We start from the raw sequence: 26831 nt of genomic DNA on the forward strand, positions 1-26831 counted from the left end.
GCCGGGACGGCGCTGGGCAACTTGATGGGCGTCAAGGATGAGGATACCGACAGCGCGCTTCCGATTGCCGTCGAGGATGATTCCAAAACACAAAATACCAACAAATTCAGCGACCACTTGAAGAAAGCCGAGGGCGCAAGCAGCTTCAGCCAAAGCAAAACGCTGAGAGAGCAGCGCGAATTCCTACCAGCGTTCGCGGTACGAGAGGAGCTCCTACGCGTCATCCGGGACAACCAGGTGGTGATTGTGATCGGAGAGACAGGTTCCGGCAAGACGACGCAGCTTACCCAGTTTCTCTTTGAGGATGGCTACGGCAAGAGTGGCATGATTGGATGTACACAACCTCGCAGAGTGGCAGCGATGAGTGTTGCCAAGCGTGTTGCTGAGGAGATGGAGGTGAAGCTCGGCGGTACGGTTGGGTACGCAATCCGCTTTGAGGACTGCACAAGCAAGGAGACGGTCATCAAATACATGACAGATGGCGTGTTGCTCCGAGAATCGCTCAACGAGTCAGACCTGGACAGGTACTCGTGCATTATCATGGACGAGGCGCACGAAAGGGCGCTGAACACGGATGTCTTGATGGGGCTCTTCAAGAAGATCCTGCAGCGGCGGCGTGACTTGAAGCTGATCGTCACCTCTGCCACTATGAACTCGAAGCGTTTCTCCGACTTTTACGGCGGCGCTCCCGAGTTTACCATTCCCGGCCGAACGTTCCCGGTAGATGTCATGTTCCATCGGTCACCGGTCGAGGACTACGTCGACCAAGCGGTGCAACAAGTCCTAGCCATCCACGTGGGGAAACCGGCCGGCGATATCCTTGTATTCATGACAGGCCAGGAGGATATCGAGGTGACTTGCGAGCTGGTCCGCGACCGCCTAGACGCGCTGAACGACCCCCCAAAACTCAGCATTCTCCCTATATACAGTCAGATGCCTGCGGATCTCCAGGCCAAGATTTTTGATCGGGCTGCTCCCGGCGTTCGGAAATGCATTGTGGCGACCAACATTGCCGAGACCAGTTTGACCGTCGACGGTATCATGTACGTGGTCGACGCGGGGTTTTCCAAGCTCAAAGTATACAACCCCCGGATGGGTATGGACACACTTCAAATCACGCCCATTTCGCAAGCCAATGCCTCGCAACGCTCCGGTCGTGCCGGCCGGACCGGGCCCGGACAGGCGTATCGACTCTTTACCGAGAAAGCCTTCAGAGACGAGATGTATATTCAGACGATCCCCGAAATCCAGCGGACGAACCTAAGCAACACGGTTCTGCTTCTCAAGTCGCTCGGGGTCAAGGACCTTCTTGACTTTGACTTTATGGATCCGCCACCCCAGGACACCATCACGACCTCGCTGTTCGACCTGTGGGCGCTGGGTGCGCTGGACAACCTCGGCGAACTGACTGAACTCGGGCGCAAGATGAACGCGTTCCCTATGGACCCGTCGCTCGCCAAACTGCTGATCATGTCAGTAGAGTACGGCTGCAGCGAGGAGATGGTGACGATCGTCTCCATGCTTTCCGTCCCCAACGTCTTTTACCGGCCCAAGGAACGCCAGGAAGAGTCCGACGCAGCGCGCGAAAAGTTCTTCGTGCCCGAGTCGGACCATCTCACATACCTTCACGTGTACACGCAATGGAAGGCGAACGGATATAACGACAGGTGGTGTATCCAGCACTTCCTACACTCCAAATCGCTGCGACGAGCCAAGGAGGTCCGGGACCAGCTCTTGGACATCATCAAGATGCAGAACATGGAGATGGTCAGCTGCGGCACCGACTGGGATATCATCCGCAAGTGCATCTGCTCGGGCTACTACCACCAGGCGGCGAAGGTCAAGGGCATTGGGGAATATGTCAACCTACGCACCAGCGTGACGGTACAGCTGCACCCGACTAGTGCGCTCTACGGACTGGGGTTCCTGCCGGACTACGTCGTGTACCACGAGTTGATCTTAACGTCCAAAGAGTACATGTCGACGGTGACATCGGTGGATCCGCATTGGCTGGCTGACCTCGGAGGTGTCTTTTACTCGATCAAGGAGAAGGGCTATTCGGCGCGGGAGAAACGGATCACCGAGACCGAGTTCAACAGGAAGATGGAGATCGAGGCGCAGATGGCGGCGGACAAGAAACGACAGGAGGACGAGCTAAATGCGGAGGAGGAGCTGAAGCTGGTCAAGAAGGCTGGGCCGTCTAAGGACAAGAAGACGGTCACGTCGGGGGCGGTGGTGAAGCCGGTTCGGAAGCGAGCTGGGAGGGGATTTTAGAGCCAGAGAAAGACTACTAATGCGAGCTGATACCCATTCCAACTACACGCTGTGCAAACGACAACCCATTGATGCGGCCGTGTACAGAATATATCTCCCGATCCAGCAGGCCGGATACGCTCAGCGGCAGTTAGGGGCAGGGGGTACCTCCCTATCTCTGGGCCCACCAATGCCAAGTCGGGGCCGATCCCGGGGATGCACCTCGGCCAATGTCGGCTAACGACAGCAAACCGGTGAAGTCACCGTCCGTCTGCTCCCGCTTTCGCCCTTTCTCATCCTCCCCTCGTTTACACTCCGTCCTCACACCTACCCTTTTATTTCGTCGACAGCGCAATTGATTACAGCAACTTTCACAATGCAGAGCACGAGGTCAATCGCCCTCGGGAGGGCCCTCCGGGGTGCTTGCCGGACCTCGTCGCACATTGCTAGGCGCTTCACCACCCGCACCACCACAGCAACCTCTCTCACCACCGGGCAACAACGACAACAACAAAACCAACAGGCCCTTCACCTCCCCACCCGCCTCCCCCAGACCAAAACCCGAACCCAAACCCGCCCCTACGCCTCCTCCTCCTCCACCCCCCTCCTCACCACCCCCCTCCACAACCTACACCTCACCCACGGCGCCAAGCTCGTCCCCTTCGGCGGCTTCGAGATGCCAGTCCAATACGCCGGCCTGAGCGTGAGCGCGTCCCACGCGCTCACCCGCACGCACGCCTCCGTCTTCGACGTCTCGCACATGGTGCAGCGGCTCTTTACCGGGCCCGGCGCCGCCGCCTTCCTGCAGCGCGTCACGCCGGCCGGGATCGAGGGGCTCGCGGAGCATCGGAGCACGTTGGCGGTGTTGCTGAAGGAGGATGGGTCGGGCGGGATCGTGGATGATGCGATTGTGACGAGGCTGGGTGGGGGGCGGTTCTATGTGGTGACGAATGCGGCGTGTCGGGAGAAGGATGATGGGTATTTTGGGAGGGAGGTGGGGAAGTGGAATGGGGAGATGGAGGGGCGGGGTTTGGGGGTTGCCGAGGAGAGGTGGGATCGGGAGGGGCTGGTGGCGCTGCAGGGCCCGGAGGCGGAGGGGATTCTGAGGGCGGTGTTGGCCGAGGGGGAGGGGTTGGAGTTGAGGGGGTTGCTGTTTGGGCAGTCGGCGTTTGCGAGGGTCAAGATGAGCGGCGGTGGGGTTAGTAGTCCCGTGCTGATCAGCCGGGGCGGGTATACCGGGGAGGATGGGTTTGAGATCTCGATCGCGGGGGAGGAGGCGGTCGGCGTGACGGAGGCGTTGCTAGAGGCTGGCGGACCGGAGAAGGTGCAGTTCGCGGGCCTAGGTGCGCGCGACAGTCTGCGGCTGGAGGCTGGCATGTGTCTGTACGGCCACGACCTGGACGAGACCACCACCCCCGTCGAGGCCGCGCTCAGCTGGATCATCCCCAAGGAGCGGCGCACGGCCGACGCCGGCTACTACGGCGCTGAGGTGATATCGAAACAGCTGGTGGCAAAGAGCAAGGGCGGATCTGGAGTGGAGCGTCGCCGGATTGGGTTGATTGTCGAGGGCGCGCCGGCACGAGAGGGCGCCGAGATCGTCAGCCGCGCCGAGGAAGGCAAGGAGGCGGTCAAGCTCGGCACTGTCACCAGCGGGTGCCCCAGCCCTACCCTGGGAAAGAACATTGCCATGGGTTATGTCAAGGACGGCTTTCACAAGGCTGGGACCGAGGTCGACGTGCTGGTCCGTGGCCGGCCAAGGAAGGCCGTGGTGGCCAAGATGCCGTTCGTCCCAACCAAGTACTGGAAGGGGGATGCTTGAGGGAAAGGGTAGGGGGCCTTGTCGTCTGGGATGAATAACGAGAGAAAGGGGATCATTCAACACCACATTTTCGGAATGGCGCTAGGTTTTCAAGTCATGATTCGGCTGGACGGGATACTTCAACGTTGTGCACGGGTAGCGGTTATACAAGAGACCCAATGGGTGGTCTTCGGCGCGGAGCATACATATATCCAACAGGGCAGTTAGTCACTTCAACAGGCCATGGTTCGAGGGTTTACCTCAGTTTCACCCAACGAGATGTTGAAAAGTAATTGTATTTGTTTTCCCCAATTATTCCGCTTGCGCGCCCCTGTACCTGCAATGCTTGGTGCGCGCTCGTAGCGACATCGCCGCAACACAGCTCAGATATCTATGGCCACTATAGAAGGCGTATCCGAGCCCATGTTGAATGTCGCCCTTTTACCCATGCTCCGTACCCTGAATGACAACGCTGAACCAGACGCGCCCCCAATGCCACGCTTAGCGGATGGCACCATGGATGCTATTAGTCTCATCTCGAAAGATGGGTTCTTCATGACGCCTCTCCTCGCTCTATTTCTCCTGTGCCCACCTCCGCTCCCGCAACGGCATATCCTGCCCGGATTTCTCCCGCGCTCCGGTCATCTCGGCACGCCAGGCATAGTACTCGCCTAGCCTTGTTTCGGCGTACGAGGCATAGTCAAAGTCAATCTCGGAGATGGTGGCCTGGATCAAGGCCCAGATTCCCCAGTAGAGACCGGGAACACCCCGGTAGTGGTCCACCTCCTGGTGAAGCTGCTCGATCTCGGCGGCCTTGTCAACAGCAGCCCCTGTAGGCCTCTTCTTTTCGAGGAGGCTGAAGTATGAGTCTATGTACTCGGCAATGAACTCGCGCCTCTGTGCGCGTGTCGGCAGAACGCTAAAGTCGCAGTCAAATCCACCCCATTCGGCAAAGTGGTTCGCCAGGTCAAAGGCAGCTGGCGAGGGTGTCGCGTATTCATAGTCGATGAAGGTGACCGTGGGCTCGGAGGACTTGTCGCCGTTGGAGAGTTGAGACTTGGGTAGCACGATGACGTTTCCGCTCAGGAGATCGCAGTGCGCAAAAACAAGCTGGGCAAGCACGTTAGCAGATGGCCGTACCTCGTCGGACCGGGCTAACTCACCCCATTTGCACCCAGGCCCGGGCGATGGCTTAGCTCGGAAACGAGCCTCTTGAGCTCCTGCTGCAGCTCAGCCTGCCGGGCCCTTTGCGCCTCCGTATCGGTTGGTAGAGCAAAGATCCACTTCTGCATAACGGTCCAGACGTTCGGGGGCGGCTTTCCCGGTGCGACGCCGTCAAGAGCCAGCTGGAACTCAGCGTCGCCGAGGTTGCTATCCAGTGCCGAGCCCACGAACCCATCGACCCTCGAGTTCTTACGGCTGTGGCCGGTGCGGGCGGATATGCAAGGCACGATGGCGTGCCACTCGGCCAGACGGCGCGCGACGGCCCTGTAGATCTCGGGCTTGCGCAGATCCTCGGGCTGGGTAACGGCGCCTTGGATAAAGCGGTACATCATGCCATTCTCGAATCGTGCAAGGAGTTCGGGAGCCAAGCCGTTCCTCATGAGCAGCTCATGGTTCTGGGTCTCGCGGTGCCGATCGATAATTACGTCGGTACCGTTGCCGTAAGCCCGCAGGAGGATGGCCTCGTTATCGACGTCATTTTTGGATAGGCCGGGGCGTTTGTTGACTGCCTTCAGAAGGGTGTTTGTGATGCCGTCGGTGAAGCGAATGAACTCGACGTTCGAGTCGGGCGATTGCCAGTCGGGACGAATAGACAGCACGAGGCGGAGCGCTGATTCCTCCGAGTTGGTGCCGTCGTAGGAAAGAGGGATATAACGAATCGGGTGGTCGTCCCCGTTCAATTCACCCTTGCTGTGTCCATTTTCGCGGCCTACAGCCATGATAGGTAGGTGGGGTCGCGGAACCGTCGAGGCGGGGAGAGAGTGGACGAGTGGACGCGTATGCTTTTGTCGAACCAGTTCCAGGAGTGTGGTTTCTCAAATAAATCGACGGCTAAAAAGGGGTACTGCGCAGAGCTGTAAGTAAGGAATCCTAGACCATGAATAAATACTCGTCAAAGGACTTTGCAAGAGTGAAAGACGGAAGCTGGGTGGCTCAAAGGGAGAGAGAGGGTCTGGGGAATGCAGGTACCACATACTTGTACTCCGTAGGCAGTGTAGGTACACGGGAAAAGACAGCGGTGGAGTGGACTCGGACGCAGCAGGGATGAAAAAAGTTGGGAATGCTCTGCCGAACCTGGAAACACTGGGGACCTTGAAACGGAGACGAGGAAAACGGCAAAATGAGGGACAAAACTAGGTAGTTAACGTGGTGGCGAAGGCTGTGCAAAAATGCTCGTTCCAGTTCGACCAAGTAAATGTCGCTTTGGGTTCTACTATGTACTCGCTCACACGATCAATTGCCCTTCTCTCTCGCTTTTTAAACTGGAAGGAACCTGAGCGGACCCCTTGTGCCATCGATGCCCCTGTTGAGTGGTTCATCTCAGGCCTGTGAACTGGCCCAAGCGTCGTCATAGGGAGTGACCGGGAGTGAGCCCCCACGCTGCCCCGCCTCGTCTGGACTCGCCTAATACAGGGGGGTGTGGCACGCTAATGAGACGCTAAACATCAGTGGTGCAAGTGATGCGATTGTCTCGGCAGCGTCAGTGACTGCAGGGTTTTGCCGCGGCATTTGACAGTCGCCGCCGACTCGCCGTTTCCCACCGTCTCGCAACCTCCACTTGGAGCTCTGAATCTCGGAGCCCGCGCCGGGACTTGTCAACTGGCTACCGGGCTACCAACCTAGTGGGCCGGTACATACCTAAATCTATCTAGACACTACAACTGTCAAGACTCTTTTTCTATCGAATGAAGAAAAATAAGGGGCTGCCAATTTCGGGATTTTGATTCGTCCCTGCCTATCTTACTGTCCCGGTCTGATTGTTGTTTCTTTCAACGTCCCGAGTCCTCCTTTTTTTTTCCATGCCCCGGGTCCACCGCGTCCATATCCCGGAGCCATGGCACTCCCAGTTCTCCCAAACACGGATAATTTCCTGGGTGTCGCTCTTGTCATCAACCGTTCTCGTGATGGCCCGCGCTTCGTCTTTCACTACCCGCCCTACCTCTTACCACCAGGGACCTCAAAGGGGGATACCGACGGCGGCGACGATGTTGACGAGGACGACGATATCCTGCCTGGCCGCCCCTCACGCGAATCGAGGATAGAGACTGGCTCGTCTTCTGCTTTGCTTGCCGCCGAGCTGGCCCAGTGGAATCATGACGACCATCTCGTCACCGACAGCGGCACCCAAATCGTGCCTTGGGAGCAGGTGGCTGGCTTTCCCACGAAAGACCTGGAGAACATCTTGAAACCGGCCAGGGCGTACCACAAACGCCTCTTCCAAGTGTCACTGGACCCGATATATTGTGTCTCGTACCCAATTCAGGTGCCCGAGAATGGCGTGTGGAGGAAGAAGAAGGGCAAGGAGGCAGGGAAGCAACGGCATCCACAGAAGGAGCCAGGGCCCGCTAAGAGAGAAGACGATGACCCCTTCTCAACTGACGCTGGCGGGTCAGCCAGGAGCGGCGGCGAGAGAGGTCTGGGTGACGCCGAGAAGATTGAGGCGAGAGACACGCTGAAGCCTCCCACCAAGTCGGCCGAGGAGGCCGAGGATAAGAAAAGCTCCATGACCATGTTCAACCTGGTCTTCTTCCTCAACCCGAAAAAGCATGAGGTTAAGCCCCTCGTCGACATAATGTTTACGCACATAATCAAAAAGATCAACAAGGCCTACAAGTACTGCCAACAGCGGAGTGACTTTGTGTGGAAGGAGTCGAAGCGAATTCTTGCCCTCAAGGACAAGGGGCGTGAGGACAGTAGGTAGCTCGTACCGCCGTGCTGTAACTGCCACTAACTTTAGCTGCAGAAAGGAAGATGAGTCTGCTATGGAAGGAGATCCTTTCTACCTCATCCCTAGCAGCATCTATGCAGGACATCTACGAAGCCGTCTCCCAGAATAGGATCGCTGCTTTGCAGCTGGACACCGTCGAGGGCGCGGTAACTCACTCGGTCCAGATCCCCGTCCCGTTCCACGTACCCGACCTACCCCAAGAGGGCGAAAAGGGCCAGAGCGGCGTCTGGTTAACGACCGCAAACTCGCTCATGGGCGAGGAAGCAGCCGAAACCCCGGGGTTTCTTGACAAGAACTTTGCTCTCTTGCTCATGATGGACGAGAAGAGGGTGACAGCAGAGCTACAAAATGATCCCGATGAGACCACTCTCGCCATGATTGAGTTTGTGCGCCATTGCAAGCCAACGCTCTCGTAGGTGACCACAACTCTTGGTTGCAGCCCCTGATAACTAACACGCGAGTAGCTTCTACCAAGTTTTTCAACAGTCAAGCAACATCCTCACCCCCGCACAAGTGCGCAAGTTCGCCCAGCATTTCATCTTCTGGCGGCGTGCCATCGCCATCCCGCCACTGCATGCCCGCGACATGTACATTGTGAGCCCTAACTGCGACCTGCAAAAGCTACCGCAAGCCGCTACCCAATGGGCTCGCCAGTTCCCCCCTTTCGCCAACCCTCCCCAACTTCCTCGCCGAGCTCAGCGTCGCCCCGCGGCCCTACAAGCTCCACTGCCCCAGCAAAGCCCACCGCCCCGTTTACATGGCGATGCTGGCTTGGTTAATGCGCGGTGGCTGGGTCACGCAGCTCTGCACCTTTGCCTACGTCGTCGTCTGGCCTGAAATTATCTATGAGGTCGAGTACGCCCAAGAAGCCGAGGAGATCGCGATCGCCCGCGCAAAGCGCGCCCAAAACATGGGCCGCGAGGCGGGGAGCGTAGAAAGCGACGACGCCACTACAGCCGTCACGGTTACGACGCCGGGCGACCAAGCCACGCCCGGGTCCGCATCGGGCTTCCTCCCCCTCCTCTCCGACCTCCCCGGCCCATCCCGTTCGACAACCAGCCTCCGCGACCTCTCCCTATCCTTCTCCCAATCCCCCCTCGTCCCTACCTCCTCAACACCCACCTCACCCGCCACCCGAACCAACAGCATCATTAACAACACCACCACCACCACCAACAACCACCACCCATACACCCCCTCCGCAACCCCACCACCCCAAGGACCATCACAACCACCCACCACCACCACCCACCCCGACGACGACGACCCCAACAACAACAACAACAACCACCACAGCCCCACCGACAACCCCGAGCCCACGCCCGCCGAGCAAGCCGCCGAGAAAGCCCGCCTCGCCCGCCTCGCCGACAAGGCCGCGCGGGCGCTGGCCGAGCGCGCGACGGCCCACGCGCGCAAGGCGGTCCCTCAGGCCACGGCGCACCCCAGCGTCAACCGCGCGCGGCACCTGGCGGGGATGGCGCCGCAGGTGATTCTGGACGCTAAGAAGGCGACGGGGAAGGAGAGTTTGTATTTGAGTGCGATCGGGCGGCGGTTTCGGGATCGGGTTGCTGCTCCTGCTGGGGATGGGCGGCGGGGAGAGGGTGGTGGTGGTGGTGGTCTGGATGGGAATGGGAATGGGGGTGGTGGTGGTGGTGGTGACAGTAGGAGGGAGAGGAATGTGGGCAGGGAGAGAGGCGCCAGCGCCCACGTGGGGGAGAGGAGAGAGGAATCCAGTGGCCCTGTTGCCTCAGGTTCTGGCACGGCAGGGAGGGGAGGGATGAGTCGGCTTGGGGCAGCTCACTCTACCGGCGGTGGTGGGATCCGGGACACGGGAGATTGGGACGAGCGGGTGGCCAACGCGTGGCCTGTGCTGTGCAAGTATTTCAACGGGCGGTCGGCGCTGGAGAGGATCGCGCTGCAGGAGGACATGAAGCGCAAGGATGTGTGGAACTTGCTCACGGCTATGAGCGAGTACCTGCTCTGTGTCCGTCATTGGTAGCTTGCTAGATCACGCAGCGTACTAATAACACCTTACAATGTGGGAGTGCTGGGAGTTGTTGTGGCGACATGAAGAAAACATTCAAGGAGCGCACCATCAAAAGAACAATTTGCATTGAGAAGGTATTATCATGAGCCGTCGGCCAACCAGCGCTCGGCCGTAAATGTATGCGAAATGGATAATTGATGAAAGTGAAAGTAAGAACTGAAACCAGAAAAAATGAGAAATGAACCGATAAAGAAAAACCAAAATACCCTCCTATCCCTATGCCCAATCCTCGAGGTATCATTCCGTAAGTGCAAGGAATCAGGAACTGGAGAGCCAGGTACCATGTCCCGGCGAAAGTGCCTCCCAGTTCAACCCGCCTGCGCCGTAACCAGACCGCGCCAGAAAACCCCCCGATATGCTATATAACCCCGAAAACGCAGAGATGATGCGATGCCGATGCGAACCTCAAAACCGAGCCGTGATCAAGAACCAAAAGGAAAAGCTGGGTGAACGAGCCTCCTGAAAGGGGCAGGAAAGAGACGGGAAAACGCCAGTTCGGAGACATGTGCTCCTCGTTAGGCGGTGAGATCCATGCCGAATTCGTCCTCCTCCTTGAACACCTCACCGCTGCCATCATCGTCGAAGTCCACGAAATCGCCATTGTCGAGCATTTCGTGGCTCACCCCCGGGCCGTCGTCTCCCGGGCTCAGCGAGCCGTGATCCATTCCGTTCCCGTTGGCGCCAAGGGGCTCGCCCTTGTAGTCGGTATGGTGTGGCACACGAAGGCCGGAGCCAGCCGTGCGCGAGTACGAAATCCCATCGTCGTTCCGGGCCATTGACTCTAGAAGCTCGGTCTGCATCCGCCTCTCGTCGTCGGTAATCTCGAAAGGCAATTGGCCGCCACGTTCGTAGAGAGCATTGATCAGCTCCTCTTGCTGCTGGATCTTTAGGTGCAACATCCACATCAGGTCCCTTGTCCAGCTGACGGCGCCGTTGAGTATATCGCCCTTGTTCGGGCCTTTATCTTTGTCATCAACAGGCAAGCCGGTCGTGATGTTCCCTGTACTCCCGCCTGCCGCGCGCCGCGCGCCGGGGCCCGCAAGAGCCGATGTTGCCTGCGACGGTCCGCTGATCCCAGAAAGGGTGGGCGACAGCGGGGTACCGTTTTGGATGGCTTTCCTTATCTTCTCGTCTTCGAGCCGGTGCGGCGGTACCAACTTGCTGAGATCCTGGATACGCTCGTTGATGTTGTCGCGTCGGCGACGCTCGACCATATTGTGGGACTCTCTTCGGCGCTTCCGCCTGGCTTCCTGGGTTGATGCAGCAGCCGAGGGTGCACCGAGCTTTGCGGGCATTGAAACACCACCCTTCAGGATGAGATCGTTAATCTGGCTGTTAGGCATGCCTTGTTGCAGTGGTGATGAAAACCCAGAACCCGGGAAGGATGACATGCTGTTAGGCGTCTGGATCCACTGGCCCGAATGCGACTTTTCGTGATGGGGGCCCGTGGTTCTGATCGGTTGAGCCCCAAAGGGGGCTTCGGCGTTAACCGGCAGCCCGGCCAGAGCTGCCGACTTGGGTGTCAACGAACCTCTGGCGTTCGACGAGGGCTTTCGTTGCATTGCACCTGCGAGGCGGTTGCGGGCCTGTGCCTGGGCCTGGGCCTGGGCACTGAGAAAGTTAGGGTCATTGCTCTCGTTCACTTCCGGGTTCGCAAGAGGAGAGCCGGCGTATGACAGTGGCGATTTGAGTGCACCGAAGGGCTGAGCGTGCCCCATTTGTCGGTAGGCAAAGTTGTGGGCAAAAGGGCTCTGGATGGGATCGCCATCCGGTGTGCTCGAGTACCCGTTCATCGGCTGTTGGTTGATCGGTAGCCCGTGGTGGGAGCCGTAAACCCCATGGGAATAACTGACACCCATATCATTCATCCCCCCAAATTCCTGGACTCCGGCTTGAGCCTCGGTTGGGCTGTTCAGCCCGTCCAAGAGCTCCTCGTCTCCAAAGAGCGCCGAACCAGTCGAGTAGCTGTTTGATGACGGGTTGTGGTTGAAGTTATGTTGGAATGACCCGGGGTAATTGCCCGGCATGGCCAAATCGTTCGGGTCAATCCCGCCTGGGAAGCCGTGTTGTGTCATTGTCGTGAGATCGATCTGACAAGGTAACCAAGGTGCCTGCAGAGAACGTCTGCCTGCGGTGTCAATTCTTGACGGGTAAAGAAGATGTGGTGTTCGTCTTGAGGCGTATTGGGTAGCCTAGGTGAGCAGGGCACGATGTTAGCCTAGTGCTACAGGAGGCAGAGGGCTGTGCTCCCGTTCCTTCACGTCACTGACGTCCGCTGAAGCAGGCCGTGGCTGTGCCTCCTCTATGCCAGACGGATGGGCGAGGCAAGCGAGGGACAAAAGAAACTGCACAACGTACCTAAAGACAAGATATTTCGTTTGGCTAGTGTCGGTTGTTCTCTATGAAAATGGGGAAGAGACAACGGGTGGATCGCTAAATGGATCGCTCGTCGGGGGTTGGGACGAAGGTGACGAATGTGACGAGAGAGCGATATCGCAGACTGGAGATTTTGGATGAAAAGGTATTCGTCGTCGGTCGCAAAGAGAGAAGCTGGAGTGGGCTTTTGTGGTTCTTTGCGATACGCAGTGTGCACGAGTGATTGTCTGCTGTGCGAGAGTGATTGCAAGGAGAAGCAGCTTGTGTGGTCGTGTCGTCCAACGTGACTGGTCGTTCTTGGGGTGGGTGCGGTGACCGAGAATGCGAAGGCCTCAGAGGAGGGTCTGAGAGGAGGGTGCCAAATGTGGGGAGTGCCCGGCCTTAACAATGCAGCCGCTAACCCGCTTGGGAGATGGTTTCTTCAATTCGCAGCTGGTGCAAGGGAGAGACAAGGGCCTTCCCAACAAAGCGGCCAGAAGAGCGTCGACGGACAAGAAAAATCCGGCTTCTTCTTTTGTCTTCGTCGGCCCCAACCAGGAGAGTGATGAATATCTAGTTGGGAGGTAGATCACTGAAATGTGGGATCCGAAAGTGTGTCCCGAGGAGTGCGAGAAGCAAGATCGTAATCAGCGGTGCCGACGTCTCTCTCTCTCACTTGGGTCGTGGCGAGGTTGCGCAAGTTGGAGAAGGGCGGGGAAGGTCTGGGCGGGGGTGGAAACGGGGGTTCGGTGGGGCTTTTATGAAGCCCAGAAGAGCGGTAAAAGATCGTGAGCTTGCGGTTTGAGAATTCGGATGAAGCGGCAACGCCCTTGTTGGAGCGAGTTGTTAGGGTTTTGGGATGAACCCTTAGGTAGGATCACGTTAACGCCGGCGGCAACAAACGCTTGTTCCTCGAGTAAGGACGACTCGGGGGTTATAAAGAGAGTTGGGATGCGGGAGTCCAGAAGTAGAAAACCCAAGCGCGGGTTGGAGAGAGGATGGGATGCGAATATATTGATAACGGAGTTGCGGGAATGGCGGCTGAGGCTGAGTAGATGCTCGCTTCACGGAGTGCCTATTTCGGACAGAGCCACATCCACCAAGGAGTAGTGGGAGGAGTCGGGGACTCGGAGCGACTCGAGTGTCGAACTTTAATTTATGAATGTGAGATAGGTGTCTTGCGCGAGCAAAGCCGAGAAACAGACAGAGCTCTCATTCGCTACCTGCAACCAAGAATGTGAGTGGATTTTGGCGGCAACGTCCAAGAGGGAAGTGTGTTGCCGGTGTTGCTGGAGAGGACGTCCTTCCGTGCTTCCGGGAGACGACGATTCACGATGCCCGGCCCCTCCTTCCAAGGCAAGCCGTGACCCGAGTTAGGTCGTTGATTGGCTGACTCTCGACGAGACTGGACGGCCTGTTCGACAAGACCGACGGGACTTGATACTCGTCGCTTCACTCCCAGTCCTTCTTTATGACCCGGCGAGCGGATAGAGGCTATTTCGCTCAGGCCACCCCCGATCAAAGGTACACAGTAAGCTCTTGGATGAATCAGCGCGGTTGACGTCCGGGAGTCTGAGAGTCCGGGTGCGCGGGGCAAGATTGTGGAATGGCGGGGTAATTCTGAGCCGATAAGCATCGACGGAAACCCTGGCGGGGTCTGGGATCCAAAACGGCGGTTCTCGGAATGGCTCCAGGTTGTCAGATGTAAAGACTTGGCTCGTCCTTGGCTTGGTGTCGAAGCGTCAAATCCACTTCGATAAACAACTTGGAGGAGTGAGTGCGACGTCTGCAGGTTTCGATTGGTCAACTCTGCGGGATGGCTTGGGTCTCGTGCGACGACGGACAGACATACAGCGAGGGTTTGTCTAGGTCAGTGCAATAGGCGACGGTGAGCCACGGTGAGAGTTGGTCCGACAAGTCCGGAAGATGCGAGAAAGGTAAGCCTTGTCACTTCACGGCAGACCGCGCGCATGTGGCGGGCGGGAGCCTTTTATACTTGTATTCCACTCCGGGAAGAACATCTACTTCCCCCCAGAGTTGTACCTCCCAAGGATCGAGGCAAGTCGTCTGACTACCGGACGAGCCAGAAGTTGGTGTGCTGAGAAAGAGAGACATGGAGCGCATAAGGGCAAACTCGGAAGCGGGTAGTTCGTCGTGAGCCTTGGCTTTCCCACCCGGCTCACCCTCGCTTCACCGAAACTTGTCCGAAGGCACAACACCTGGAAGTCAGTGTGACTCGCAGCTGAGACATCAAGGCACACCAAAAGAGAAACGCAGCCACCCTTCTTCCCAGGCTCTGTGGGCAATACGTCATGCCGCTGTTAATCCAGCTCCAGCAACGCCAAGGCATGCCGGAGAAAACGGTGATGAAGCCGAGAGGACCAACCCCAGCGTCAACCCCGGTCGCGGCAGAGGATGCAGGCAGGAGGACTGCCGGCATCGAGCCCCACAACGAGATGCAGACGCAGGAAAGGGATCGGCCCGTGTGATACACAAAACATCGTGCGCTCATCGATTGCCGGATATGTGCCGTGTTGAGAAAGAGGTATATATAAAGTGGGTTGGTAGCATGGCAAGATGGAGCATTTCGCAGCCCGCCGTTGCGATCGCTGCCGTCGATCCCCCGTATCAACACCAACAAACATGGGACTGGGGAGTTCGCGAACACCAAGGCGCCCTGCTCTCCAGCCGTTTTCTTCTAAGCCTCGTCTCCAGACCCCTGATGGCCCAGGTGAGCAACACGGCTTGCCTCGAGCGGACCAGACTTCTCGTGTTTTTTCCGTCCCAGCGTCCCCAAGAATAGGTGTCATACATACCTGGGCGCCGCGTGGCGCATTCCGCGTTTGGGTTTCCAATGAAAGGGGGCCGGTGGTCAAGTGAGCCCCCACGTGCCGGCCTGATCTGCTGCTTCTAGGCATTGGCAAGCTACCCGAGCATCTAAGGTAAGGTATGGGAGGCGGATGTGGGTAAGGTAGGCACCGAGTTTTGGTGAGGTTGAAGTGAAGTGTGGTGCATCGCTGATGAAATTCGAGAGCCCCCAAGACTGGATGGCACCCTCCTTCGACGCTGGATGGTCCGTGACCAGAGAGTTGTGGAGCCATAATGGTCAGAAAAACCAATCACATGGGTAAGATCGACAGAGTGGGTGCCCTCCCGGCCTTCCGTCTGCAAGGATGGCCGTTTCCACTGCTTGCGCAAGCGATGAACCGCAACCAACTTCCTGCTCCCAAATCCATCAAGAGGCACCGGCCGGAAACAACCCTCCACACAGCCCAGAGGCGCCACGGCCGCGGCCGCATCAACAAAGTCGCGTTTGTACCGTGGAGGTGTGGTTGCGGGATTGACCGTTTCAGAACGACCACGACAACGGAAAGCAAGGAAGAAGAAGCAAACGAAACAGGATAGCAAGGCAAACACGACCCTCCGTTTCAGCAACACCCCGAATCATCTGAGCACTACGCCGGATCATTTTCACTTCACTAGCTCGTCGCATGACTCCCCGAGCCGCAACGGTGTCAAACAACCGACTACACACCTTTCTACGTTCAGTTCTAGGGCAGCAACCCCGTTGACGTTATTGCGACGCCAGCCCCGCCCACCGTCCCTCCATCACCAAATCGACTTAACTCCGTCTACTCCTCGCCCGCACACCATACCCGATCTTTAGTGTGGTCACCAGGATCCCGTCAGCCTCGCTGAGCTTCCCCTTCGGTCCCCCACCCCGCCGACTTTCTGGCCGAGACGCCCGACGCACCCGACGACGCGTTCCCGCCCCTTCGCCTCAGCCCCACCGCCGGACATCGTTTACAAACGCGTGTATTGGGAACTACAACGCTTGGCGGAACATGACGTCGACATCGTTTCGCGACTCGATAAACTCGCTGGGCTGGTCGCGCCGTGATGCAGACCTCCCGGTGAACACAGCGCCACAAGGCGGCTTCATGTCATCGCTCCAGTCTCTCAACCCATTTGGCGACCGTGGCTATGTCCAACTCCCGACGAGCGAGGGGCCAGGCGCCCCTTTACCGGCGCCTAGTCGCCGCGAAGAAGAGGAAGGGTGGTTTGCCTGTGAGTCAACTCAGTTCCCATGTTGCCTCACCCCCACGCCACATTTCCCTCTTTAGTTTTCCGTCCAAGGACCTTTGCTGTGTACCTTGCTGCCCCTGCGGCCGGACCTGAGATGCAGGGCATGTGCCGGTGCTGCATGGCCGTGTCTCAGGGCGTCCCACCCCCTTGTCCTATCTCTATCGTGGTCACTGCCCCCGACCTAGTCCCAACCCGACTTGCTCCGGCAACCAAGACTAACCAGCGAGACATAGTAAGTCAGTGGGATCGTCTGCTGATCTTTGGTGCCTGCAACCTCGGCGCTCTCGCTTGCTTCGTCATCTGCTTCTTCCTTTTCCCCGTCATATCTGTGGCCAAGCCGCGCAAGCTAGTCGTCCTGTAAGTCTTTGGGTTCAAGGCTTTTCGGTCAAGATGGGCGTCGGAGCGTTGCCTTCGGTGACGCCATCGATGCTCGTCATGCACATCTTTAGGTCAACGGCAGGCTGACTCGGTATCCGCCCGCAGATGGACGCTAGGCTCGGTGTTATTCCTGTCGTCCTTCGCTGCCATCATGGGCCCACTGGCCTACTTGAAGCACCTCGCCTCAACTCCGCGGCTGCCTTTTACAGCCGCCTACTTCGGATCTCTCGGATTGACGCTGTACTTCTCCATCGGTGTAAGTCCATCCCATGTTCAGGTCATGGCGGGCGCAGCTGCTAAGCCTTTCCTAGCTTCAAAGCACTATTCTCACGATGTTTGCGGGGCTTATCCAACTGGCTTCCCTGTTATGGTATCTTGTGAGCTACTTCCCGATGGGCTCCAGCGGACTTCGCCTTGTCAGCAGCTTCGGTGCCCGCCGGGCAGCAGCCTGGATGACGAGCTGAGAGACGAAAGAAGCCGCGGAGTGAGGCGGCCCCAGCAGGCGATATATCGCCGTTCTCCCGTTGTACTCTATGTACATTATGCAAGGTGGTTTGCTTCGATAAACCAGACTGTGGCACTTCGAACCTCGGAGAGGCGTCCATTGTGGATAATCCCGTCGTGGCATTTGCGGCCCGGTCCTTTTTTGCATTGCTTTGAACCCTGTCATCACGGTAAAAGATAACTTCGGCCCGGACTCCTAAGATCAGCAGAGCCCCAGCCCTGCCAAACCCATTTGGCCCAGCTTTTAGCCGGCAACACCCATTGCTGGGTGGCTGGCGAGACTGTCTCGCCCCGAGGAAGTAGAAAGGCCACGGTGAGTGGTTGAGTAGACGGCCCTTTTAAGACCGCATGGTGAAATAAACTTGGGGCAGACGTTGGTTACCCTCCGTGGAAAAAGCACCGCGAGAAGCGAGCCGCAGTCGGGAATCGTGGGGTGCTTCGGAGCTGACGGCCAAGAGCCGCATTGGTTGGACCGAGGTGGTCAAAGTGGAGGCAGGCGAGTCTTCTGCTTGAACGACACACCCAGACGAATAGCAGAGCGTCGCATACTCCGGAAGTATCCAATCGTACTTATTAGACTCGTCCGAAACACAAGGCGGGGTGCCGTATTCAACTCCGACTGCGCTGTCCGCGAGAAAGACTGGCGTCAATGACCGCCGCCAGAGCACGCATACCGAATTAATGGCATGTCTGAGTTTTAAGTTTTCCGCAACAACAAAAGCTCGAATCTACCGGGCTGCTCCGACAAGCCCAGCCTACCAATTGAAGGCAGTCTTGTCAAACGGGACTGAGAAAGTGCGTGGAACCCCACCTCGGCCGACCCCTCCGCTCGCTCGCCGCGCTTCCGTCACAGCGCGATACGACGCTCGTTTGAGGGGCCGGCGCACCCATGTTGGGCCACACAAAGTGCGCCAAATTAAGCACACATACGGGAAATGGCAAAGGGATTCTAGAAATAGGTCTATGAAGAACTAATTGTATTTGTTGCATTTGAATTCCCGTTCAAACGCTGCTGGTTGGCAGTACCTCGAGAGCGAAGTCGATCGTTCCGTACAGTATCGACTGGTAATAAACAGTACGATATGACTCGGTCCCTCGCCTGCATGTCCAATTCATCCATCCCATCCCCACTTACATAACCGATCAGAAGCACCCACTACGGAAGAAACGTCAAACCATTGCTCCCGTCCCTCCATGTGTATAACTTGCGCTACGGAGCTGAGTGGCCTATTGCCCCCTTCAGAATGCTCGATGAGCGGTTTCTGAACCGACCTGGGCGTCTCCTTTGCCAGGCGCCGTAACCGCGGGGTTCAAGGCGCATCAATGCCTTGACACCTTGGTAGGTCGAGCCCCTCAAAGAAAAAGAAAGGTACCAACACAAGGCAAATTGGTGTGCGAAGGGAAGCGCCCAGGCCTCAAACGTTTGAGACAGGACAGGAATTTGGGCAATGGTTTTGTTATTCAAGGGATTGCTCATTGGTGACTACCAGGAATGCTGCGCAAAGAGAGTCAGCTCGGCATTCTCTGGAGCCGAGTTCCCCTCACACCTGAGGTAATGTGAATACATGTATGTATACATGTGCAGCAGTACGAATAATTATTAATAAGTTAAGTGACCATCACCACCACCCCGGATTTTCCCACCAGGATGCTACCAGACTGATATTGCTGAAATTCCTCACGCGGCGTTTTCAGGTCCGTGGGACATCACCTGGAGCAACCAATCCGATGAGACAGTATTGGCTGGAAAGGGTCGCCTTGGTGTTGGCTGGATAGGTAGTTGCGCCGTGTGCGAGCATGGTGTTAGTTCCAGGTCGTGTGGCATCGCCACTTTGTTGGCTGTTTACTCTGGCCTTCCCAAAGCTCAAAACTCGATTGTGAGCAATGGAAGTTCATTGAGCTAGATGCAGGATCGCCCGGAACAGGAACAATCGTTGCTCGTGGCGGGTGGGACTTTGTATGCACGGGTGGTCAGGTCGACATGATTACGAACGGGCCTCGAATAAATACAAAGCTCGGCAAGCCAGGTACCGACTGCCTGTGTAAGATAGGTTACCTACGTCAGCGGCAGGCAAGAACTCAAGGCAACGACCCGAATCACCGCATGTCCCATTCCTCTGGAGCTGCGACTTTGTCGTCTGGCCTTTTTTTATTCCATATTTTTCACCCTTTGCCTTCTTCGGTTTCCTTGCCGCAGGCCTGCCCCCGCCGTGCAGAAACCGATTTATATTCGCGCAAAACTTGTACCCCACAGTCCTTGTCCCGGCCTTCCCCTCCGCTCCGAGCTCCCGTCCTTCCAGAGCTGGGGCACCCAGACAATGCTAATTGTTTAGGTACTGCCCGGGCACTATCTCCACCATAAGGTTCTTTTGGCAGAGCCTGGGAACCGAGAAAAATTTATTCCACACACGCACACAAATCACATCCACTCTTCGCCCTGGGAGGCACTTCTGCATATCCCCGGCACACTTTTTTTTCTCTTTTTCCCCCCCTCCAACCATCCTTCACTCACAACTCCCGCCTTTCGCCCTTCCTGCACCCAGGACACTCTTTTTAGAGGTCGGTCGCTAGGGCGTTGTCTTCGGTTATCTTTGACGTGAGGCTTCGTTCGGGCTATCGCAGAACACCACAGAGCTGCATTGGCATCCTGTTACAAACGTTTGCCTTTCGCGCTCTTTCCCTGACTCCCTTAGTTCTGTCGCTTTCACAAACCTGCTCACCTCGAGAGAGGCCACCACACGCGCGATCCGTCGAACCCGAGAAGAATCGCCCCCAGAGAGACAGCTAAATCGAGCGGGTGCTCACCGGATCCCACCCCCGCCGAACATTCGGCCCTCCTTCACTCCCGTTGACCACAGCGGGGTGTTTGTTGTTCGCTTGGGTTTATTGATCAATTTGACCGGCCGATTGTCGCCCAATTCAGATTGAACGGCCTTCTTGTCCCTCCCTCGGGCATCGACGCCTTCAGAATTTCGTCAGTGCGGGGAGGTTGTGTTGGCCTCTCCGGACATCGCCTGACCTCGGCCAGGCACATCAAGGTTAGCAGGCCAATACAGCTTGCCTCTCCTTGGTCAACTAGGGCTCATACCTGTTCGCCCGACCAGGCCGATCCCCCCCCATCGTGCATTCAGTATCAACTTGCATAGCGGTAACTTCGACTTCCGCACCCAGAATGTCGGCCGCAGCCTTTTCGTACGCGCAAGCCGCGAGAGGCCGAACGGCTTCGCAGCCGAGTCCCCAAGAGACATCGAGTCCTGCCCCTTCGACAACCGGCTCCCAGGGCAAAGATGACGCCTCTACTGGCGCCACTTCCGTAACAGCGCCGTCGGTTACGTCGACTAGCCCGGAAATCCGGGATGCAGAGCAAACAGCCCAGACTCTGGCCGAGAGTGGATTGTCAAAGCAAGATCCGGAAGCCGCCTCCGTTGCCGACTCCAGTTTCTCGACAGCATCCGTCACGGAGCAACCTGACAATATGGCCGACGAGGCAAGCACAAAATCGATCGATGCCCAGGCCACGCCTCAGAGTCAGAGCGAGGATAAGGCCTCTCGCTCTGCCAGCAGGACCTCCCGGGCTAATGACGGCGCGGAGGGTAGGAAGAGCCGGAAGGGCAAGAAGGGTCGCCCCAGCGACAAGGAAGCACCGAGCGACCAAAATCAGGAAGAGGATGCCGAGAAGGTGAAAGAGCCTTCTAAGCCCGTTGTCCTCACGGAGGCACCCCTTCCTGCCGTCAACCCCTGGGCAAAGCGCATGGAGGCCCAGAAGGTAGTCCAAGTCAAGGGCTCGGATGCCCCCGCGGCCGACGGCGAGTCGAAGCCAAACCCGTCACAGGAAGAAGCCGGCCCGCGCAGCGCCGTGTCCAGTGGCATCAACGGAGACAAGTGGCCACAGAAGAAGTCAGCTGAGGTATTGCGCCCTGCTGACCAAGCACCGCGCCGAAGCGGTCCCCGCGGCAGCCGTGCCGGTGACAAGGACGAAAAGAGCCCAGCCGCACTCCCCCCAACTGCGGACCCCACGTCATGGCCAGATCCCAAGTCTGCTGCGGAGCGAGAGCAGCCCGCTCGCAAGTCGCAAGAAAAAGTTGACACAGCCGCCGAGAAGGAGAATTTGGATGAAGCTGGCCCGACCCGCAAAAAGACGTGGGAAAAGCTCGAGATTGTACATTCGGTGGTTTTTGAGACTCAGCTACCGCCGCTTCGTGGATCCAAACCCCGTGGCGGCGCGGCCCGAGGCGGCCGTGAGGCAGGTTCAATGAGGGGCAGCCACCCCGCTAGTGCCGCCGCCGTCTCCCAAACCGCCACCGGCTCTGTGAGTGACAAGGCACCTTCTCCCGGGGGATCCACGGGCCCCAAACCTGCCACCACTCGCCCCCGCGAGGGAAGCATCCCTTCGCGCGCCGCGCCTCTATCGAAACGCGCCTCGATCGATGTGGCTTCGCGAGACCAGCGCAAGCCGGCCGTGTCTAGCAACGCAACAGACCAGGCTCGTGATACCAACATCGATGCCTCATCGGTGAGTTCAGTCGCCATGCTTCCGTCCCGTCGGCCGCTAACAGAGTCACAGTCGTCCAAGCGAGCGAGTGCTACAAGGGACATCCGCCTGGAAAATGATTCCTTGACCTCCGAGAATGGTCAGCCCGCAGCCCGGGCCATGCTGCAAGACCGTACAAATTACCAGGTCAGGGGCGAATACGCCAAAGATGGCCAGCAGTACCCACGGGACGGCCGGCCGGAACGCGGCCGCGGGGGGTTCCGTGTCCGCGGTGGGCACAATAACTCGTCGTCGCACATTGCTTCGGCGTCGTACCCTACCAATGGCCACTATCCGGCGACCAACGGTTTCCAATCCCGGCAGAATCCCAGCGCCCATAGCCCCCCCGCCCTTCTCAAATCAGTTCCCACCATCTTTTGGTCACTCGTCGAGAGGGAGAGGAAATAAGTGGGCTGGCTCTGGCCAGTCGGCCGGACGCAATGGCGCCGGTTCCACGGGGTACCCGCCCAAGGTCGCCCAGACGAACGACTTTGCGGTTGGTCAGTACTCCCCGTACATGTATTCGCCGGTTTTCGATGCCTCGGTGCCCATCCTGAAGACCCAGGTTGAGTACTATCTCTCTGTGGAAAACCTCTGCAAGGATTACTATCTTCGCCAGCACATGGACGGGCAGGGTTTCGTTCACCTCGCCACCATCGCGGCCTTCAAGCGCATCAAGGCGGTGACCGAAGAGGTGGAGTTGCTTCGCCTGGCTTGCTCCCTCTCCGATCAGATTGAATTTGGCGTTGGTGATGATGGCATCGAGCGACTGCGAACTCGCGACAAGTGGCAACACTTCATTTTGCCTGCCACCGAACGGGCTGAACCTTACCGCAATGATGGCCCAGCGCACTGGACTCCCTATGCGAAGCCCGACCCTCAATTTGCCACCCACTTTCCGGGCCCGATGGTCCCTCAGCCGTATCCTCCTGCCACCGCTGCCGGCGGCTACCCCGCGTTTGCCGAGGATCAGATGTACCAACCGTCCTTTGTCAACGGGGCCGCCTACGATCCTTCGGTCAATGGCGCGCTGAACGGCCATCAACATAGCCATGATACCCGGTTGTCTGCTGGTGTCCCCGAATATGCACCGCCCCAGTCTCCCGTTACATTGGAGAGTATGACAAATTTTCCGGACTCTCAGGTGGAAAACCTGATGGTGGTTCTGGACTACGACGACAAGGGTGACGCAGGCTCGTCCGGTGCTGCCGGCGTGGCCGGTTATGTTTCGGACAGCCGCCTGGCCACAACTTCATCTCAATATTCAACGTGAGTACTCATGCTACCCGGCTAGTCTCCTTCCACCATGCGGGTTCAAGCGATTCTAACCCGTCCATAACGGCAGTGGAGAAGCAGAAGCTAGCTCTGCCAACGCTGAGGCGGATCGGGCCGAACGCGGGATCGTTTGGGTCGATGAACAGGCATCTGTCCCCACCAAGGAGCAGAGAGACCGAAAACCGTACACCGAGATCCGCAAGGTGGCCCTCGAGCAGCGGCAGAGCATCAAAGCGGCCGAGACGCCGAAGGAGATGCAGAAGCTCTACAAGTTCTGGTCGCAAATGCTTCTCAACGACTTCAATGCCAAGGTCTATGAGGAGTTTAGAGGCCTCGCTTTCGAAGACGCGTTGCAGGAAGCTCCTTCGACATGTGGGCTGAAGTCCCTGCTCGAGTTCTACGACAAGCTTCTTCTCAACACAAACACTCGAAAGCCTTGGCCCCAAGACCGAGCGGTGCCTGAGATCTTCACGGCTCACATGAACGAGGCTATCGAGTTGGACAGCAAGCTGAGCGGGAAGGACGCGCCCGCGGCCTGAAAACGGCCCGGGTGCGGGCTGCCAGTCGGCGGTACCCCAGGCTGCCGACGGCCTTGACAGGATCGTTGGCATCACATTCGTTTGGCCTACAACAATATTCCAGATGTCCACAACGGGCCGGGCTAGTTGTTGATTCGACTCGTCCTAACCAAGGTACACATTACACAAAATGGCGATTTATTGGGGATCCGACAACCGCCATAGCATTCGACAAGACGACTAGTTCTTCCCTCTTCTTGATCCGGAATATGTCGTCAACCGGATGGTCATCGATGGGCGTCTTCATTATCTGGGACACCGCGCATCACCCAGAAACCATTTCCATTCGCAGCGAGGTATGGTAAAGCAGGAGTTTGACCTTGTGCGGGTATGCCTCGCAACATGTGCGAAGTTGACTCCTGCAACATGGCTTGCTAAGTACATCGCTTGGCGGCTTGCTTGGTCGTGGCTGGGCGCCATGCGGTGTCGTTTATTTTTCTTCCGGAGTCAATCTACATCATGGGGGAGGGCGGGCGGACAGCTGGGAAGGCGTTATGACTCGCAGCACGGGCCTGGGGGGATGGTCCCCGAGGAAGGCGTGCTTGAACGTTGATGAGACCCCGACATGATCAGTTCTGGGGCGATAATCTTTCTGACTTTTTGCGATTTGTCGCCAATCTTGGGTTTCACGAACTCGACATATTCCCTGCATCAATTCTGGCGTTCATTCTGGCAAGCATCCCCTATCCATCCCTTCACCGAGCTTTCGACAGCAGGGCGGGGGAGTCGTGGCAGCCTCGTGGTAACGTGCCAGACGGACACGCCTGGCAGGTGGAATACGGGATTGGCTTTGTTTTTGTCATTGCTAGGGATTTTGAGGGGTCCACCTGAGGAAGGCGGGTGTTGGTTTCGAGCAAGGGGAGGGTTTTCCTTGGGGCGGAGGCAGCTTGACGCAACAGCTCGGCGATTTGCTGTGGCATTTAACGACGGGGGAAAAGAAGGGGTTCATGGATGACGGTGTCATGGGAAAAAGATGGGATGGGGAACTCGACAATGTTTCAGTTTCAGACCTGACACTCCTCTTTGGAACCTCGGCCCAGTTGTGGGAATTACCGCATTCTCGTTCCTTTACGGAAGATAAAAGCGTTTTTGACTTGGTAAAGTGTATAAATAGACACCAAAAATGAAAAAGAGAAAACGTTGCTTTCCACATACATACCGCGGCACAGGCAGGAGCCCATTTCGAGGGTTTGGAGGGTATGTACCGACCTGCATCATCGACGGGCAATACACGGAAACGCACATCTCCTCTTGCACAGCACGCCGCTTCGCTGCTTCGGCGAGTTGCTACGAGACAAGTCCGGCTCTTGAAATGCCTAGGTAGTCCGGCAGCGACGTGGGGTTTTACGGGTTTCATGCTGCCATGGAGCGGCCGAGGGACCTTGCCTGCTTGCCCATGGATGTTCGGGAAAGAGGTCAGGTGCCCCGCACCGAGGTTAACTTCCATGGTATCTGGAGGGTTCGGAGGCGCCAGCAGCGGTTCAGTTCAGGCACAGCGGGCCAAGCAGTGGGGCAGTTGCTTTTTGGAACACCCACCACATGCCCGCGACTTCCATGTCATTTGGCTCTCGTAAGAATCGACGGCGGAACCTCCCTGGCCCGAGTCCCTCCTTTTTCATCCCAAAAACAGAGCAAGCCTCGAAACCGTCCCTCTCCAGGTCTGCGCTCGCTCGGCGCCGACATGCCTCGAATTTTGTGACGGTTCTTCTCTCACTCTTTCCCGGGTTTTTGCCTCTTTGCAGGTCCCGTGCACCTAAATGACAGCAGCATCATGTCGAAAAAGAATCTGGCCAACCAGTTCTGTACTAGAGCTACGATCACATGCCGATAGTAGCCCGCAGGTGGGAAGTTCACGACTCCGACTACACACAAGCAACTACAGAGGCCGAAACGGCTGCATCATTATACTTGCGACATTCTCTCACTGGAAGCACTTGCATTAATTGTCCTACATATTGACCTGACGCAATTGCCCTTCCCCGGCCCCGCGGCCGCACTCTCGTCCGTTTTGTCCGCCCGCATCGCCATCGGTTAACCACCCCCCCCCCCCCCCCCCCCCCCGAGGGTCCTCGACGAGAGTTCATGAAAACCGCCCCAACGACTCCGACGACTTATCTGGCACGCTAGTTATATGGACGCGATGACGAACTCGGCACCATCATCGCCATCGCCCTCCTTGTCCCCGACCTCGGCAAATCTCAAGGCTGCGGCGGGGGAGAAGAGACGTCTGACAGAGAAGGAGAAAAAGGCGAATCACCTCGCCTCGGGTAAGCAGCACGCAGCTCGGGTTCCATGTTACCTGCCCATCGAGCTGCGAGAACGCGACTGACCGGAAGAACCAGAGAAAAAACGAAGGGAACATATCCGAGATCAGTTTGACCGGCTTTCGAACATTGTTCCCGGCCTTGAAGGGCGAGCGCGCTCCGAAGGCCTGGTACTCCAGAGCACAATAGAATACATCAGGAAACTAATGTTGGCCCGGCGAGAATTGATTCAAAATCTCGAGGCTAACGGCGTCGAGGTGCCGGTAGATCACAAGAGGTGAGTGTCTCCATTTCTGTTTGTTGTTGTCCCCACGCGTCGTTTAGACAAGGCCCATGTGTCTGTGGGCATGTGACACCAACCATGGTGGCTAACCTTTCTTGATGTCTAGCTCTTTAGAGATGTTGCCTAGATGGTTTTTTGACGATGACTGGGAGGCGCAAATGGAAAAGAGCATAACCGGCTCAAAAGGAGGCGGCAGCTCGCCAGGAGGTAGCCTGCAAGAGGGCAGTGAGCCACCTGGGCCATCAATATAGCCGTGACCAAACGCTGGAGACGAACAGCGACAGGAACGGTGCAAGACTTGATACCCAATGAGATAGAAGAGACGTGATGGCTGCCTAAGAGTTCGCTGTATAATTTATCATTGAAAACTGGAATTGAGAAAATTCCGATTCCTGACTAGCACCCTCCCCAACTGTGGTAGTCGGGGGAGGGCTCCGGCCGACTTGCCTTTCACACCATATTCTTACACAGTGGTGATGTTGTTCTTATGCATATAACGACGTCGCGGTCCGCTCGCACGTTTTTAT

The 26831-nt window shown here is 57.4% G+C and overlaps 8 protein-coding genes across 8 annotated transcripts; 5 read left to right on the forward strand and 3 right to left on the reverse strand.

The window, feature by feature from the left end:
• Positions 1-2538: 2538 nt before the first annotated feature.
• Positions 2539-4331, forward strand: B0H64DRAFT_387011 (uncharacterized protein). The gene has a single exon (XM_062803191.1). It carries the CDS (start codon positions 2630-2632, stop codon positions 4070-4072), a length of 1443 nt encoding a protein of 480 aa, XP_062662582.1. The 5' UTR covers positions 2539-2629; the 3' UTR covers positions 4073-4331.
• A 293-nt stretch (positions 4332-4624) lies between these two features.
• Positions 4625-5994, reverse strand: B0H64DRAFT_318310 (kinase-like domain-containing protein; the record flags this gene model as incomplete). The annotated part of the gene is made up of 2 exons (XM_062800382.1): positions 4625-5161; positions 5215-5994. The coding sequence occupies 2 exons, from the start codon at positions 5992-5994 to the stop codon at positions 4625-4627; spliced, it is 1317 nt and encodes a 438-aa protein (XP_062662583.1).
• Positions 5995-7109: 1115 nt separating this feature from the next.
• Positions 7110-10428, forward strand: B0H64DRAFT_454738 (nitrogen permease regulator of amino acid transport activity 3-domain-containing protein; the record flags this gene model as incomplete). Its single annotated transcript, XM_062807281.1, has 5 exons — positions 7110-7968; positions 8019-8415; positions 8468-8656; positions 8703-9664; positions 9755-10428. 5 exons carry the CDS (start codon positions 7110-7112, stop codon positions 10000-10002), a joined length of 2655 nt encoding a protein of 884 aa, XP_062662584.1. The 3' UTR covers positions 10003-10428.
• A 21-nt stretch (positions 10429-10449) lies between these two features.
• Positions 10450-12539, reverse strand: B0H64DRAFT_89632 (uncharacterized protein). Its single transcript, XM_062808942.1, has 2 exons — positions 12409-12539; positions 10450-12242 (listed from the first exon to the last, which is right to left on the reverse strand). Exon 2 carries the CDS (start codon positions 12123-12125, stop codon positions 10566-10568), a length of 1560 nt encoding a protein of 519 aa, XP_062662585.1. The 5' UTR covers positions 12126-12242; positions 12409-12539; the 3' UTR covers positions 10450-10565.
• Positions 12540-16000: 3461 nt separating this feature from the next.
• Positions 16001-17694, forward strand: B0H64DRAFT_89648 (Got1/Sft2-like family-domain-containing protein). Its single transcript, XM_062808943.1, has 4 exons — positions 16001-16473; positions 16725-16848; positions 16975-17125; positions 17181-17694. The coding sequence occupies exons 1-4, from the start codon at positions 16251-16253 to the stop codon at positions 17331-17333; spliced, it is 651 nt and encodes a 216-aa protein (XP_062662586.1). The 5' UTR covers positions 16001-16250; the 3' UTR covers positions 17334-17694.
• A 2851-nt stretch (positions 17695-20545) lies between these two features.
• Positions 20546-23718, forward strand: B0H64DRAFT_454740 (uncharacterized protein; the record flags this gene model as incomplete). Its single annotated transcript, XM_062807283.1, has 4 exons — positions 20546-21886; positions 21938-22267; positions 22332-23173; positions 23250-23718. 4 exons carry the CDS (start codon positions 20546-20548, stop codon positions 23716-23718), a joined length of 2982 nt encoding a protein of 993 aa, XP_062662587.1.
• Positions 23719-24436: 718 nt separating this feature from the next.
• Positions 24437-25150, reverse strand: B0H64DRAFT_89765 (uncharacterized protein). Its single transcript, XM_062808944.1, has one exon. It carries the CDS (start codon positions 25112-25114, stop codon positions 24563-24565), a length of 552 nt encoding a protein of 183 aa, XP_062662588.1. The 5' UTR covers positions 25115-25150; the 3' UTR covers positions 24437-24562.
• Positions 25151-25897: 747 nt separating this feature from the next.
• Positions 25898-26632, forward strand: B0H64DRAFT_371470 (uncharacterized protein; the record flags this gene model as incomplete). The annotated part of the gene is made up of 4 exons (XM_062802161.1): positions 25898-26024; positions 26100-26298; positions 26432-26529; positions 26589-26632. The coding sequence occupies 4 exons, from the start codon at positions 25898-25900 to the stop codon at positions 26630-26632; spliced, it is 468 nt and encodes a 155-aa protein (XP_062662589.1).
• Between the last annotated feature and the right edge of the window lie 199 nt (positions 26633-26831).

This window comes from Chaetomium fimeti, assembly GCF_033439085.1.
Source record: "Chaetomium fimeti strain CBS 168.71 chromosome Unknown B0H64scaffold_2, whole genome shotgun sequence".
Classification (NCBI taxonomy): domain Eukaryota; kingdom Fungi; phylum Ascomycota; class Sordariomycetes; order Sordariales; family Chaetomiaceae; genus Chaetomium; species Chaetomium fimeti.